The sequence below is a fragment of the Bos javanicus genome, chromosome 3, assembly GCF_032452875.1.
Source record: "Bos javanicus breed banteng chromosome 3, ARS-OSU_banteng_1.0, whole genome shotgun sequence".
Classification (NCBI taxonomy): domain Eukaryota; kingdom Metazoa; phylum Chordata; class Mammalia; order Artiodactyla; family Bovidae; genus Bos; species Bos javanicus.
Window position 1 is genome coordinate 42,734,586 of NC_083870.1, and position 17,755 is coordinate 42,752,340.

At 33.2% G+C, this 17,755-nt stretch overlaps 1 protein-coding gene across 1 annotated transcript in view; it reads right to left on the reverse strand.

Annotated features, from left to right (window-relative positions):
* Nucleotides 1–17,755, reverse strand: part of SLC30A7 (solute carrier family 30 member 7) — a 99,640-nt gene that overhangs the window by 72,659 nt on the left and 9,226 nt on the right. Inside the window, exons 3-5 of the mRNA XM_061411038.1 lie at nucleotides 12,162–12,275; nucleotides 8,032–8,119; nucleotides 7,254–7,380 (exon numbers count right to left, since the gene is read on the reverse strand). Of these exons, the coding sequence (XP_061267022.1) occupies nucleotides 7,254–7,380; nucleotides 8,032–8,119; nucleotides 12,162–12,275 (329 nt within the window). The remainder of the gene's footprint in view (nucleotides 1–7,253; nucleotides 7,381–8,031; nucleotides 8,120–12,161; nucleotides 12,276–17,755) is intronic.

Here is a 17,755-nt window from a genome sequence, read left to right on the forward strand (position 1 = left end):
AAACTACCAAATCTCAGTTAGACAGCCGAGTCTTGATGTTTTAACTTGGGGTTAGTTCCATTCCACTTCCTGCCTAAGCTCAATTGAAATTAGCCAAAAGTCAGCAGCTTTGCAGACACTGGAGAGATCTGATTTCTTCTGAGGCTCTGTTAAAAGCAATATGTACAGATCACAGTCACTATTTTGTCCAAACTTGGCAGTCCCTGGAAAAAAATCTTTATTCTCAATGTGATAACGATCAGATTCAGAGCTCAGCTTCAAGAATTCAATCGACATACACTGCAGGACATGAATCAACACAAGGAAATCATGCAATAGGATAAATAACTATAATAATATCAGGAACAACAAACTTTGAGAGAAGACGGTGAATTAATCTGATACCAATGTCATTGTCGAGAAGGGGATGACAGAGGATGGGATGGTTGGATGGCATCACTGACTCAATGGATATGAGTTTGAGTAAACTCCGGAAGTTGGTAATGGACAGGGAGGCCTGGCGTGCTGCAGTCCATGGGGTCGCCAAGAGTTGGACACGACTAAGCAACTGAACTGATACTGAATGTCATTTTAAAATTAAAGGTCCAGTTTTCAACAATTAGTAAGATATTCAAAGAAAGAGAAAAATATGCCATATACACAGGAGAAAAACCAGCCAACAGAAAATGTTCCTGAAGGGGACTCAGATTTTTTACTTTATAGACAAAAACTTTGATCAGCTACTACAAATACGGTCAAAGAAGGAAATCACGTCTAAAGAATCAAAGTACAATAATGATTACTCATCAAGAAGAGAATATTAATAAAGAGATAGAAGTTAATAAAGAACCAAACAGAAACTCTGGAATTAAAAAAACATTATAACTGAAATAAAACATCCACTTTAGAAGGGCTCAACCACAGATCTGGGCTGCAATAACAGTAAACTTGAAGATGGATCAATAGAGATTATATACTCTGAAAAACAGGTGGAAAAAAGAAAATCAAGAAAAATGAATCTTAGAGACCTATGAAAACATCAAGTCTACCAAATTAATTATAAAAAAAGTCCCAAAGAGAAAAGAGGGAGAAAAAGAAATATAAAAAAATACCTGAAGAAATTATAGATGGCAATTCCCCAAATTTGACAAAAAATATTATCTACACATTCAAGAAGTTCAGGAAACTCAAAGTAGAATAAACTCAGATAGAACTATATCTAAAGACATCATAGTCAAATCAATGAACATCAAAATCTTGAAAATTGTATAGCAAGGTGTATGTACAAGATGTATGTATGTACAAGGGATCTTGAATAAGATTAAATGCTGACTTCACAACAAAAATCAGAGAGGTCAAAAGACAATGGGATAACAAATTTAAAATAGAAGATGACTCAGTCAAGAATTCTAAATTCAACTAAAGTCTCCTTTAAATATAAAGGAAAAATCAGATACTTCCACATAAACAAAAGTATTTCCTACAAATGAAACAACACTAAATAGTAATTTAAATCCACATAAAGAAATAAAGAGCACCAGTAACAGTAATCTTGCAAGAGAAGATAAATGTATTTTTTAATTTGCAACTTGTTTCTTCTCCTGTATGTTTTAGAAGACAATTGCATAAAGCAATAATTACAAAACTGTACTGATGGGCTTATAACATAAAAACATGTAATTTGTCTGACAACAGTAGCATAAATAAGGGAGGTGTGAATAGAGGTATATCTGAGCAAAGTTTTTGCATATTATTAAATTATTATTGATCTGAATTATTAAATTACTATTAATCTGCTTTAAATTAAGATGATGTTTGTAATCCCCAGGGCAACAATTAAGAAAAGAACTAAAAAAATATACAATAAAAGAAACAAGAGAATTAAAAAGGTATACTAGAAAATATCCATTTAATTTAAAAGACAAGCATCAAGGATCAGAGCAACAAAAAGGACAAAAGATTCAGACAACAAATATCAAAATGGCAGATGTAAATTCTACCTTAGTAGTAATTAAATGAAATGTAAATTTTTTTAAACCTCTAGTCAAAAGGCAGAGACTAAAAAATGGACTAAAAACAATGATTCAGCTATATTCTGTCTATAAGGGGCAAATTATAGATTCAAAGACATAAATAAGTTACAAGTAAAATGACAGAAAAATATACCAATGCCATGCAAGCAGTTAAAAAAGACAGAGACAGACAGAGCCAGAATGGCTATCATAATACTATAAGCCAGAAATTACTGTGAGAAAAAAAGAACATGCTATTAGCAAGTTCTATGCCTCGGGAAGATATCCATGATTATAGAAATAAATGAACTGAACAACACAGCTCCAAAATACATGAAGCAAAAATAAAAAAATTAACTGGAAAACTTACAACAATATTACTTGAAGACTTCAACACCCTACTTTCAGTAATGGATAGACAAGTAGGCAGAAGATCACAAAGCAACAGAAGACTGAATAACTATGAACAAACTATACCCAACAGACAGCTATAGAACATCCTACCCAATAGCAGCAGAATACACATTCTTCTCACATGCACATGGAAGAATCTCTAGGATAGACAAATGGTAGGTCATTAAAATATGAAATGAGACTCAATAAAAATTTTTAAAATTTGAAATAATAAAAGGTATGTCATCTTATCACAATGGAATTAAATCAGAAATCATAAACTGAAGAAAATTAGGGAAATTCACAAATATGAGAAAATAAAAAAAGATACCACTAAATAACTAATGGGTCAAAGAAGAAATCACAGGGGAAATTAAAAATACTTTGAGATAAACAAAACTGAAAACATGATATACCCAAACTTACATTATAGCAATGCTTAGACAAATATTTATAGCTATTAAGCCTCTGCTAAAAGGAAAAAAAAAATTCAAATCAATAACCTAATCTTCCACCTTAAAATATTAGAAAAAGAAAAAAACTAAATCCAAAAGCAAGGAAAAGAGTGTATAATAAACATTACAGCAGAAATGAAATAAAGATAAGAAAAGCAATAGAGAAAAACAAAAAGGTTAAAATAATTAGACTGACCACAAAAAAAAAGTAAAAATTACTAAAATCACTGCTGACCTTATGAGAAAAAGAAAAGACATACTTTTTAATACATATCTAAAATTATTAATAAGTCATTTAGATAAAACAAATTTCTAAAAACACACAAACTGCTGAAATGATTCATTAGAAAACAGAAATCAGATAGACCTATAACAAGCAAAAAAACTGAATTAATAATTTTAAAACTGTCAACAATGAAACGCTTGGTCTTCACAAGCAAATTCTGCCAAACATTTACAAAGAATCAAGACTTCACTAGATATCTCTCAACTATGCCCCCAAAAAAACAGAAGAGAAGGGAATACTTCCCAACTCATACAAGGACAATTTACCCTGATATCAGCACCAGCCAACGATACTAAAAGAAAACTGCAAACAAATATCCCTTAGGAATATAAACACAAGTGCAGAAAGTGTTAATCGCTCAGTTTTGTCTGACTCTTTGTGATCCCATGGACCGCCAGGCTTCTCTGTCCATGGGATTTTCCAGGAAAGAATACTGGAGTGGGTTGCCATTTCCTTCTCCAGGGGATCTTCCCAACCCAGGAATCAAACCCGGGTCTCCTGCATTGCAGGCAGACTCTTTACCATCTGAACCACCAGGGTTCAAAAGTCTTCTATAAACACACAAGTCTTCAACAAAATACTAGCAAACCAAATCCAGTAGTATGTCAAAAGGATTACAAACCATGGCCAAATGGGATTTATCCTAAGAATGCAAAGGTGGTTTATTATCCAAAAAACCAAGCAATATAACACACTATATGAATAGAATAAAAGAACCAACTGATTACCTTTAAAAATGAAGGGAAAAAAATCATTAAAAAAATCCAATACCCTTTCATGATGAAAACACCCAATGAACTAGGAATAAAAAGAAAACTTCCTCAATCTGATAAGGAGCATTTCTGAAAAGCCCATAGATAGCACAGCTAAAATCATATTTAATAATGAAATATTGAATGCTTTCACCCTAAAATCAGGAAAAAGAAAAGAATGTCCACTCTCACTACTTCTATTTAACTGTAGGATCTAGCCAGGGCATTTAGATTTGTTTGATGCAAGGCTGCCACAAACCTCCAATTTGTAAAAAATGCAGAACCTGCATAGCTCAATAAAATAAGGTATGCTTGTATATAGAAAATTCTAAACACTCCACTAAAAGCCTGTTAGAATAATGAATACTTCAGCAATGTGGCAGGACACAATATCAATATACAAACATGAGCTATATTCCTATACTAGCAATGAGCAATCCAAATATGAAACTAAGAAAACAATCCTAAACTTATCAGACCAGATCAGTCACTCAGTCGTGTCCGACTCTTTGCGACCCCATGAATCGCAGCACGCCAGGCCTCCCTGTGGCAGCCAAAATAAAAAACCTCTACTGGTAAAGTTAACAAAAGAAGTGTGAGATAGTTACTCGAACAACTACAAAACACTGTTGCAAGAAACTAAAGAAGCTAAAAATAAATGGAAGGGCATCCCATGTTCATGGATCAGGAGCCTTAAGATGTTAAGATGACAATAATTCCCAAATTGATCTACAGATTCAATACAGTTTCTATCAAAGCCCCAGCTTCCCTTTTTGGGCAGAAACTGACAAACTGATCCTAAAGTTCATACGGAAATGCATGAAGGGACCCAGGGTAGCTAAAGTAACCTTAAAAAAGAATAAAGTTGGACGATTCAAATGTTTTAATTTCAAAACATACCCAAAAGCTACATTAATCAAAACTGCATAGTAATGGCATAAGGACAGACATACAGATCCATGAAATAGAATTGAGAGTCCAGAACTAAACTCTCAATTGATTGTTGACAAGGGTGCCAAGACAAAATTCAATGGGGAAAAACAGTCCTTTAAAAAAATTCTGTTCAGACAGCCACACATTTATATACACGAAAATGACATTGGACTATACTTCATACCATATACAAAAATTGACATAAAATGGATCACAGACCTAAGTTTTAACTCTCAAATTAACAGATGGTTTCTCATGAGAAAAATCTTATCAACATAATTACCAACTTTAAATTAACGAAAGCAGGGGGGAAAAATGATTACTTCAATAGATGAAGGGGAAAAAAAATTTTTCTTAACTTGGTAAAACAGTTTTATCAGAAACAGACCACAAACATCAGACTCATTGGTAAAACTTCAGTAGCATTTTCTAAATAGCAATGGCTCTGAACCTTTATTGCACATTAAAGTTGACTGGAGAGCTTCAAAATATGCTGATGTTGGGGTCTCTTCCTCCAGAGATTCTGATGTAAATATTCTGGGATTAAATCTGGGCACCAACGTTTCTTTAAAAGTTACCCAGGTGATTATACAGGTTGACACAATGATATAAGCTATAACTATTTCTAAACACTGTGATAAGAGATTCTGGCTATGTAATTAAGACAAACAGGAAAAATAGTTTTCATTCTTAATAGAAAAAACTTTTCAAATACCTAAAAATGAACCAAAGTGACTAAGACAATTTAATAGAGGACTCAAAATTTAAGATGTTAATTCCCAGAATTAAACATAAAGACAATGCATTCCCAATAAAATCACAAAAAGATTTTTCATAAAACCTGACAAGGTGATTAAAAATACCAAATGAACAAGACAGGCCTAAACAACTCTGGAGGAAAAAAAAGAGAGAAAGATGAGACTAACCCTTCCAGATGTTAAAACATAAAGTTTATAGCAATTATTCCCATGTGATTCTGAAGAGGCCAAAAATAATCTGATATTTAAGGTAATTTAGGCTAAGTGTATCCTTTTATATCAGTGAGGTAATGAGCAAATTGATAAATGGTGCTTGGAAAACTGCTTATTCACACTGAGAAAAAAAAGTCCTAACTCTTCATTACAAAAATATATATAAATGAAGGACCACGTAGTTGGGACAAAAACCAAAATTTTTACAGTATTAAATAATAAGACTATTTTTAAGACTCAGGGATAGGAACTCCTTAAAAAAAAAAAGCAGAAAACATACCACAAAGTATGTAAGACAAAAAAAAAAAAAGGAAACTAGACTATATCCAAATTAAAAACCCCTAAATAAAAGTTTAAACAGAGAAGCCACAGACTGGGAAGAGATAACTGCAACACATAAAACAAAGAATTATTATACAAAATACATAAACAAAAGCTTGTAAATGGATTAATAATAAAACAATAGAAAAATGGGGTGTTAAGGGGGAAGGGACAATTCCAGAAAAGGAAAAAATCTGAATGATGGCCGAAAAACATACAGAAAGATTTTCAACCTCACTACTAGTCAAAAAATACCAAATAAAATGAGATATCATTTTTATCAAAATATCAGCAAAATGGTTTTAAACCCATAATAGTAAGTTCTAATATGGGTGAAAGAATCCTAGTACTTACATTTTACGCTGGGGTAAATGTAAATGAGTCATTTGGAGGGCAAACTGCTAATGTCCAATGAAACTAAACATTATATATCCTGTGTTTCAGCAGTTCTATTCATATTCAAGAAACTCTCAATTCAAAGAACTTTCTTTGATGATGGAAATTGTCTATATTTACTATCCAATATGGTAACCCTATGTGTCTACTGAGCACTTGAAATGTCATTAACTGAATTCTTAATTTTATTAAATTTCATTAACCACAATGTAAACTTAAATAGTCACATGTGATTTGGAACTACTATATAGGACAGCACAGCTCTGGAGAAACGTTTGCATGTGTTCATAAAGATATGCTTCATATGGAAGTATGACAATACATAGAAGATTGTTTAAATAAACCACAGTAACCCACACCATGCAGTTTTATGTGTCTGTGAACAAGAGAAGGTACACTGATGGACACCAGGTGGAAGGATCTCAAAGACAGATTGTATAAATTTCATACCCCCATACATGGATTTTTAATATCTAAATCTGTATTGTCATTTTGGTATTTGCTTTATATAAATGTTATCATACCAAACAGATGAGCTACAGAGGTCTTGAAGTAGCCACACCAAACTGATACTACAACTCTGAGAAGCCACAAAAGGAGAAGGTTCAGGAAGACATTAACATGAGTCAATTAATATATTGTTCTTGTTATTAAAAATCAATATAGAGTTAGACTTTAAAAATCATCAATTTTCAAAAGTGAATAATTATGACAGAAACCAGAAATGAAGAAACAAAGGGTTCTAACCATCATACCAGAGCCATGAGAATGTCCATGACCTCCATGCTTGAAAACAAATATTCCTACTAGGTTTACCACAAACCCAAGAATTGAAACAAGAAGCAGTCTCTCATGATGTACATCTGGAGGGGCTAATGCTCTCTAGAAAACACAGAATACAAACAAACTGTATTGATATATTTTCTGACTAATCAATTGATAAAAATAAAAAGCAATTAAAAAAAATTTTTATTTTCAGAATTAACACCACTCCAAAATTGTCTGCCAAAACAGTTAACAGAAATAAAACCATTGCTCACATATTTCAGAAAAAGTAACAATTATTATTTTTAAGTAAGTACCCTTAAAGGTATGAATATTTGGACTAAAACCATCCTTCTTTGGAATCTTAAAATATTGTAATTAATTTTAAGTTGATTAACTTTTAAATTTTTACTTGTCTTAAACATCAAAATATTGAAGATTCATTGGCAAAATCCTCAGATTCTATCTTAAGAACTATTTCCAACAGAACTCATCACCAGGATTGTTGTGTGTTTACCTTTCAGTGTCAGAACATCATTCACAGTTTATAAAGCACTACTATTTGTCTTCAAGTAGTTTCACATATAACTTTCCAAATATTTTATAAGTTCCTCTTGTATACACATAATACTTTATGCAACCCAAGACTGGCCTCAGTAAATACTCAATGACAGTGTGAAAAAACAGCTCTATTACATTTATCTTTAGTTCATAAACATTTTCATTACAGAAATGTAATTTACTGGCTCTAATTATTATCTACTATACCTCAACTCCTTCTGAGAAAATAAAAAAAGCAGTGAAGATCAAAAACAGGCCATTGACAAAGCCAGCCAGAACCTCCGCTCTAACATACCTAGAGAAGAGCAAAGTAAACAACTGAATTAAGTTATTTCTTTAAAAGAAAACCAAATCATAAATTTAATATACTACACAGTTATATGTGCCCAACAAACTCCCAGTGTTTACAGTATAGCATTTCTATTGTACATGTCATAAAATTGAGAAAGTAAATTTAATTACTATGAGTTATGTTTAAAGAAGAATGCCATAAAATACAGAGATATCTACAAGCCAACCAAAAGACCTTTTTAGAGTAAGCAGTTTTAGAGAGACTTTCCAGAGAAATGTAAATCTCAAGCTGCAACTGGAGAAGGAAGAATAGGACCAGATAACTGGGCAAAGAAGGAAGGATACAAAGATAAAAAGTTGAGGAAGAGAGCTTGAAAAAGGGTATTTGTAACTTATTAATTCCTTCTTTTCTAAGAACTCCTTATGCTTTTCGCTTTGTATCTTTCAGCTTTCAAATCTCTGGCAAGTAGAGCTTTGATTTGAGGAAAAATAAAATTAGTTCTGAATTATCCCAGAGACAACTTGAGATTTCTATTTCTATCACTCTTCTTCTAAAGATGAATACATTTAAGAAAAAATCTTCGATTACCTAAATTTTAGAATCAATTCTAGTTTCACATAATTTGAATTAAACTATTTTTAAAATACCTGTCTTTTGTTCCATGGACTTCTGAAGCTTTCTGCTTCCTACCTGTGTGAAGCATTGGGGAAAGATTTTATTTTTTCATGAGCTATATTTGGCTTAGTTAAAGTTATTAGAAACAACTTTAACTTGGCAGTTTAACATGTTCAGACATTATTCAAAGGGTGCTAACAGCAGTTAATCACTCTGGTCCTTAAACAATGTAATAGGAGCATCAAAAATATGATTTTTTTCAAGCTTTCTATGTTAATTTCTAGATAACACAATTTTTACTGCAAAAATATTTTTAAAGTAAATAGAACAAACTCTTTAAAATATATTCCATACCGTTATGCCAGAGTTTGCCCTGTAAAGCACATTTCAAAGTAGTATATAAAGCATATGTCTACCTTCTAATACATATAAGTGAATTAATATATTATTTGTCAAAGCATATACTTTTTTTTATTATTAAATTCAAAGAATCTACTGCCTGCTTTCCACAATCCACACTTAGGAATTTATCTGTATCAGCAGGGTTACTCCTCCAAAATAAAAAAGCACTTTCTTTTAACCCACTCTTCTAATATCATAGCTAATGCATGATTGAAAGCCTTTTGTCCTTGAGTTCCACTAGATTTCAAGATCAAAGGCAAGATCAGTTTTCAGGTATCTCTTTGTCCCTAATGCTTAGTAGGTGTTCCATAAATTCTGATAAATAGTTGGGCTAAAGTGATTTAATTAGGTTTAATATATTTGCTAAACTTGATTGCTGGATTAAAATGAAAAACTTGTAAAGTCCAGACACACTTGCTTTTACAAATGACTGTGTTTACTTGAACAGACTGTCTGGGAATTGAAATGTATGATCCATTAATGTACTATTACCTATTTAAGAATGATCGCACCTGTATTCCTTAGCCAAAGCAAAAAATATACAAGTATATGTACATATGTATATTAGCATGTACATATGCATCCACCTATCCATCAGATGTGTATTACCTTTATTCTGGCTTTACTATTTCAAAATTAGGAGTGTGACAAGACACAATGGTGACATCACACAAAAAAATACTGAAAAGCTTTTGCTGCCTCTGAGATTCCTCCTATTGTTTCTTCTATTACACTCAGTCTGCTACTGTGATCATATTGAATTGGAAATTTGGGGATTCATCACTGGCTTAGCCTGTTCAGTGACATTTTGATATACTGGCAAAACAGCAGTATATTTCTACTGCTGCTACCTACTACTATAGCGATTACTAACAGTTTCAAATGTTACAGCAGCTTTTATTCCCTAATTTTGCCCTTCTCAAAAGAAAAAAAGAGCAAAGAGGAAGAAGACAGGATAAACAAATTAAAAGGTGGCAAGAATATTACTCTCATATATTTTAGTTAAAGTTGAATTAGTAAAACCTGCGATGGTACTGAAGGTATTCAAAGCCATTTCTAAAAACCATCTTATACCAGGAGATTATGCATTCTAAATAGAAAACAGGATACCCTAAGAATTAAGAATTTTTAGTTACTGTCTATCCAGAAATGTTGCTTAATAAGACATTCTAATTTGATTTTTTATATAAAATATGTATGAATTACTAATTTTCCAACACAAAATTATAATTTCACACACAACCTTTCTTTAGTAATTTAAAATATACTTAAGAATCTTTGATTATATAGTGACATGGAATAGGTTCTTTTCTGAGTTTTCAAGCTGTTTGGATTTGTAAACAGGACCTCTTGCTCTATACTATAAAAACAATATAACTTGTTTTTTGTCTCACTTTTTTTAACTTTATAAGGAACCACATCACCTGGGTTATACCCCAGATCAGAAAGTTCTGTCACAGAATTTCACATATCTCTCTTTTAGCACTTGTCACACAATGTATAGTTATTACAGTATTTTTACAGAACTGTTTCCCCATCAGACTACAAGTTCCTCTGAGGCAGAAGTCATACCTTATTCATTTTGATATCATTAGAAGTAACACAGTATTCAAATCATAGTGGATCCTCAATAAACATCTGAAGAGAACAAAAGCTCATGCAAGCAGTATGTGCTTACTCAAGAACAAAAAAGCTAGAAAGAAAGAGGAAGCAGCGGAGGACTACGAATAGAAGAGATACAAGAGACAGTTCATGTAAGAAGGTGGATGTGAATGGGAGAGGGACAGAACGAGAGAAACTGCACAAGAAAGGGAGTTCTCAGGGAAGAGGAACCTGTGAAAGAAGGAAAGAGAGCCTGAAAAACAAAAAAAAAACTACAGCGGAAGAGGTTAAGGGATGGGAGAGAAAGAAAGAACCTGAGGGGTACAGTGGAATAGTACAGAGGGACAGAACAGAACAAAGGAAAAAATAAGAGAAAAGATGGGAGGGAAGGACAAAGAATGAGAGTAGAAGGGAGAGGAAGAGAAAAAACCTGAACACAGACCCAGGTAACTAGAAAGAAAGAATAGAAAAGGAGAAAAGGGAATTTAGGAGAAACAAAGGGGAGAAAAATGAGTAGGAGGATGGGGACAAGAATGAGAGATGGAATGAAAACAGGAAAGACAGCAAAGAAAGGAGAGAATGTGAGACAGCACTCAAAAAAGAGAGGGGGAAAGACCTAGGGCAACTGAACAAACAAGCAGGTGAGAGGGAAGTAGGGACAAGGAAGCAGGTGGAAGAGAGACAAAGCGTGAGTGCTGCCAATGCATAAATGTAACTACATTGTAAAATACTCTGGGCTCAAAAAAAAGAAAGAAAGAAAACATTCAGGCAGAGTAAATCAAATAATGGAAACCCCACTGTTCCTCCCAATCAGAGGTGGCCTAAAGAAAGCTCTGACTCTAAGGTTACTAAGGCTCAGAAGTGAGACCAGATGTTCAGAGCAAGTCCCTTCAGCATAAAAACACTTTCCTAATATTTGATTAATCATCTGAATTCAGCAAAAGTAAGAGAAATATTCTACATAAAGGCAGAGCTGAAGACAATACATAAACAAAAACAAAATATCAAGCAAAAATGAAAAATAAAGAAACATGATCACATTCATATTCTGAAACTTTTTCTTTTTCCTCCTCTTCTCTCAAACAAAAAAAAAGAAAAGGTTAAGAGCTGGGAAATTCCCCTATCTAGTAACAATCTCACCTGAAATTCTCTGGTAAAATCAAGATGCAAAAGAACTTAGATGCAAAAAAAATTTACATATTATAGATTCTAATTATATATTGTCCAAAAACAGGCAAAACTAACCCATCAAATCAGGAAAGTAGAAGGTGAGTGTTAAAGAAACTAGAAGGAGACACGGGGGGTGGTTTCAAGGATTCAAGTTACATAAGTGAGTTCAACTGTGAAAATTAAGTGAGCTTGAGATTTATGTATTATTTTCTGTATTTCTTATACTTCAATAAAAATGTTTTTAAAAAGGTCTTACCCATAAGAGAAAGCATCATTATCTCTCCATTTTGAAATAACAGACGCTGCCAATCCAGCCAAAATGGCAGTGCTATCGAAAAACATGTGAAAAGAGTCGGAAATCAAACCTAAGCTGGAAAAGAACAAACACATTGGCATATTACAATAATAATCAAATAGCAGTCATCCTCTAAAAATCTAAGATTCAGCCTCTGCTTATCAGGAACTAATCTTATAAAAGGACAACACTGAAATATGATATATTGAAAAATATCTAAGATAATTTTTAAGTGTTTAAGAAGACACCCTCACACCCTCCTACCCAAGGAAGAGCCCAGCTGCTACTGAAAGAAAGGTAGGAATATGCTCACCCTCTGGTGACTAGCAAAGGTCGACTGGAAAGAGAAACAGAAATTACAGCTATTTGTAACTGGGGAAGCCAGCTTGGGCTCAAGACCTTACACTGATACAAAGCAAAGGTCTGCTGTTAGAAGAGGAGCAAGGCCCTTTCTTCTTTTTTTGATACAACTCTGGCAAGAGGGATGAGAAATGGGGCAGAACATTAACAACACTCACTCCTACACTCAGGGGTTAAGGGCCTGCCCAATACTGAGGCTGCAAAAGGAGAACCAAATACCCATCCCCCCACTTCTCTGTCTATGGGGTCGCACAGAGTCGGACACGACTGAAGTGACTTAGCAGCAGCACCAGCACTTCTCCAACCAAAGCCTTGCCTAAAGCAAAAGACAACAGCAATCTACCTCTGAGAGCCAAGAAAGAGCAGAGAGACTCCTCCCTTATGGCGCAGGTATGCAGGGCTTGCTGAAACCTGAGAATGGTAACTAATAATACCAAAACACAATAGCCCAGCTCAACTATTGACTAGATAGGTACAAAACCCCCACACTAATGGCCTGACCAAAAAAAGAAAAAAAAAAAGATGTGCACACCTCTGGTCATAAATACTACTAACCTCAGTCTCTACTGTTCTTTTACACATAACATACAGCACTCAATAAATATTTATAAGGCATATTAACAAGATCAAGGGGGAAAAAGTAATAAGACCTACTGTCAAAAGCTAAAACAGTCAAAAGAAGCAGAATCTGAAAAGTCCCAGAGATTATAATAGGAACTATAAAATGTGATTAATATGTTAAAGGATGTGTTACAAAGCTGGGGAAAATTTATGATCAGAGATAGAAACTAGAAAATAATCAAATGGAACTGATAAAAAAATTTTAATATCATAATATTGAAGATTAAAAATAATATACATGGACTTCTGAGCAGACAGGACACAGAGAGAAAGAATCAGTGAGATCAAACTACATTATCCAGAGTAAAACACAAGAAAAGGAATGGAAAATCAAGAACAGAAAATTCAAAATCTGTCAAAGCATCAGACAGACATGTATTTGGATTCTCAGTTATGGAGGGGGAAGAATATGGTAGAAAAAGTATTTAAAGAGAAAATGATTCGAGTTTTCCAAAATTAATAGAAAAAACAAACAAACCAACAACAAAAACAACAAAAAAACAAATTCCATATCCAAGAAGCTTAATGAGATCCTAGGAAGGCCAAACCCTACATAACTCACAAATTGCTGAATACCAAACAGAAAGAGAAAATTCTGAAAACAGTCAAAAAAATAAGAAAGAAAAACTGGAAACATAAAAGCAAAGCTAAAGATTAATAGCATATTTTGCATTAGAAACTACTCAAGGCAGAATGCAATGAAGGAATATCTTTAAAGTATTGAAAAACAAAAAATGTGTCAACTAAAATTCTATATTGTGTAAAACATCTTTTAAAAATGAAAGCAAAACAGACTTTTCAGACAACCGAAACTAAGAGAATTCACTGCTAGCAGGTCTGAACTACAATAAAAAGTTAATTTAAGTACAAATATGATACCACATGGAAACTTAGATTTGTATGATAAAGATCACTGAAAATGATAAACATGTGGGGAAATATTAAATATAATTTTTCTAACTTTTAGTACCTTTAAAAGATACTTTTAAAAGTAACTTTAAAACAGAAAAGGTACCTTTAAAACAGAAAAAAGGAGGATAAAACAATAAAGTTGGTTCTTTGAAAATAATAGTAAAATTCACAACCTTTAACTAAAGTGACCAAGAATAAAGAGAAAGGGCTCATTATTACCAAAATCAGCAATGAAAGTGACACACTACTACTGACTTTAGGGAAAATAAAGATTATAAGAAATTACTATGAACAACTAAATATAAGCCAACAAATCAGGTAACTTATATGATATATACAAACTCCTAAACAATCTAGCAAAATTGAGTCAAAAAGAAGTCTAAACAGATTTATAGAAAGTAAGCAGAATACATTAATGCTTTTAAAACTTTCAACAACAAAAGAAGCCTAGGCCCAGATGGCTTCACTGGTAAATCCTACTAAACATTTACAGAACAATAAATATCAATTCCTAGAAGATGAAGGAATACTTCCCAATTTATTGTTTAAGTATTACTCTGATCCCCAAATCAAACAAAGACATCACAGGAAACTAGAGACCAGTAGTTTTTGCAAACACACACACACAAGAATCTTCAACAAAACACTAGCAAATCAAATTCACCAAAAAAAAAAAAAAAGAGAGTACAGACCACAACCCACAACCCACAACCCCAACAATGCAAGGTTGGTTAACTACATGAAAATCAATCAATAAAATACATCATGACGATGGAATGAGAAACAAAAACCACACTATCATCTTAATAGAGGTAGGAAAGTATTTGACAAAACCCAACATTTTTATGATGAAAACATTCAACAAACTTGCAGTAGAGGGAACTTCCTGAACTGATAAATAGCATCTACAAAAAACCCACAGCTAAGATCAGCATCATTATAATGGCCAAAGACTGAATGTGTGAGTGTGTGCTCAGTCATGTTTAACTATATGCAACCCTTTGGACTGTAACCTGTGAGGCTCCTCTGTCCGTGGGATTTTTTCAGGGGGTGGGTTGCCATTTCTGCCTCCAGGGGATCTTCCTGACCCAGGGATCAAATCCACGTCTCCTGTGTCTCTTGCATTGCAGGCAGACTCTGTACCACTGAACCATCCAGGAAGCCCCAAAGAGTGAATGCTTTCCTCTCAGATTAGGTACAAGATAAAAATGTCCCCTCACCACTTCTATTTAACATTGTACTAGAGAGTATAACAAGGCAGGAAATGAAATAAAAAGCACCTAGACTGGAAGGGAAGGAGTAAAAACTATCTCTATTTGCAAGTGGCATGATCTTATATATGCAAAATCTTAAGGACAATTTAAAAAACTATTAGAACTAATAAATCAATTTGGCAAGGTTGAAGGCTACAAGATCAATATACAAAAATGAATTATATTTTATGCATTAGTGATGCACAAAATGCAATTTAAAAATTTTCCATTTATAATAGCATCAAAAAATACTAAAGAATAAATTTATCAAAAAAAAAAAAAGTGCAAAAGCTACACTCTGGAAACTGTAAATATCGTTTTAAAAAAATAAAGAAGACCTAAATAAATGGAAAGATATCCATGTTTATGGATAAGACAATACTGTTAATATGTCAATACTTCCCCAATTGATCCACAGATTCAATTTATTCTCTATTAAAATCCCAGCTGACCTCTTTGGAGAAACTGACAAGTTGATCTTAAAATTCATATGCAAAAGCAGGAAATCTAGAACAGCCAAAACAATACTGAAAAAGAAAAGCAAAGTTGGAGAACTCACACTTCCCAATTTCAAAACCTATTATAAAGCTACAGTAATAAAAACAATATGGTACTAGGATAAGAATAAACACACAGATCAATGGAATAGAATTTAGAGTGTCCAACAAATGATGCTGAAACAACTGGATGTCCACATGCAAAAAAAATTATTTTTGACCCTTTCTTCATATTATACACAATAATTAACCTAAAATGGATCAAAGACCTAAACATAAAAGCTAAACTAGCAGTCTCAACCTTTTTGGCACCAGGGACTGGTTTCACAAAGACAACTTTTCCACAGATGGGAAAGGGGTAGGCATGGTTTAGGTGGTAATGAGAACAATGGGGCAGAAGATTCAGGCAGTAATGCGAGCGAAGAGGAGCACAGGGACCCACTCATCTCCTGCTCTGAGCCTGGTTTCTGACAGCCCATGGCCCAGAACAAGTCCAGTGGTTGGGGAACTCTGAGCTAAAGCATTCACAACGTCAGGTTAGGCAATGGTTTCTTAAATATGACATCAGAAGCATAAGCGATAAAAGAAAAAAAGAGGAACACAGACTGAACATCACTGAAATTTTAAAACTTTCATGCTTCAAAGGACAATATCAAGAAATGACAATGTACAAGTGGGAGAAAATATCTGCCAATCATATATCTGACAAAAGGCTTGTATCCAGAATATATGAAGAATTCTTAAAACTCTTCAAAGACAGAAAATATCCATTTTTTAAAAATGAATAAAGGATCTGAATAGACATTTCTCCAAAGAAGACATGCAAATGGCCATCAGCACTACAAAAGTTACTCAACATCATTAAACCCAAATCAAAATGATGATAAGTAACAACTTCACATCCACTATGATGACCAGAATAAAAAAGTCCTTGTATACCTATGGCTGATTGATGTGGCTGGATGGCAGAAATCAACAAAATATTGTAATTATCCTTGAATTAAAAGTAAATAAATTAAGAAAAAGAAGTCCAATAACTACAAGTGTTGATGGAGAAACTGAATTCTTTCATATTGCTGAAATATTATTTGGCAATAAAAATAAATGAAATACTGATACATGCAGAACATGGACTACCCTGGAAGCCATTATGCTAATGAAATAAATCATCACAAAGGATCATACGTAAATTATTCCATTTATATGAAATGTTCAGAACAGGCAAATATATAGAGACAGAAAGTAGATTAGTGATCACCTAAAATTGGGACAGATCAGGGGACAAGGGAATTGGAGGGTGATAGCTAGGGCTTTAAAGCTTCCTTCTGGAATAATACAAGTGTTCCAAAATGGATTGTTGTGATGATTTTACAACTCTATAAATACATTAAAAGCCATTCACCATACAACATAAATGTGAGAATTTTAGGTATTTGAATTGTATCTCAATAAAGCTATTTTTTAAAAAGATATCCAACAATCTAAGGCAAGGTCAGCAAGCTATAGGCCACGGGCTAAATCTGGACCACCATCTATTTTTGTAAATAAAGTTTTGCTGAAACACAGTTATGCTCATTTGTTTATATATCGTCTATGGCTATTTCTGTGCTATAACAGTAGAATCGAGAAACTGTGACAGAGATTTTATGACCCTTAAAGCCTAAAATATTTACTATCTGCTGTCAAGAGGAAAGGTTTTTTTATTAACCTCAGGTATAAAGCGAAAAGAACACTATATTGTGGGGTTTACATAAAAGTGAAATGTATGACAGTTAAAGCACAAAAGACAGAATGAAATGGAAGTGCATTATTATTAAGTTCTTATAAGATACATGAAGTCACATATTATTTGTGATGTTAAAGATTCATATTATACACGCTTTTAAGAAAGACACTGAAAGAGGAGGGTAGG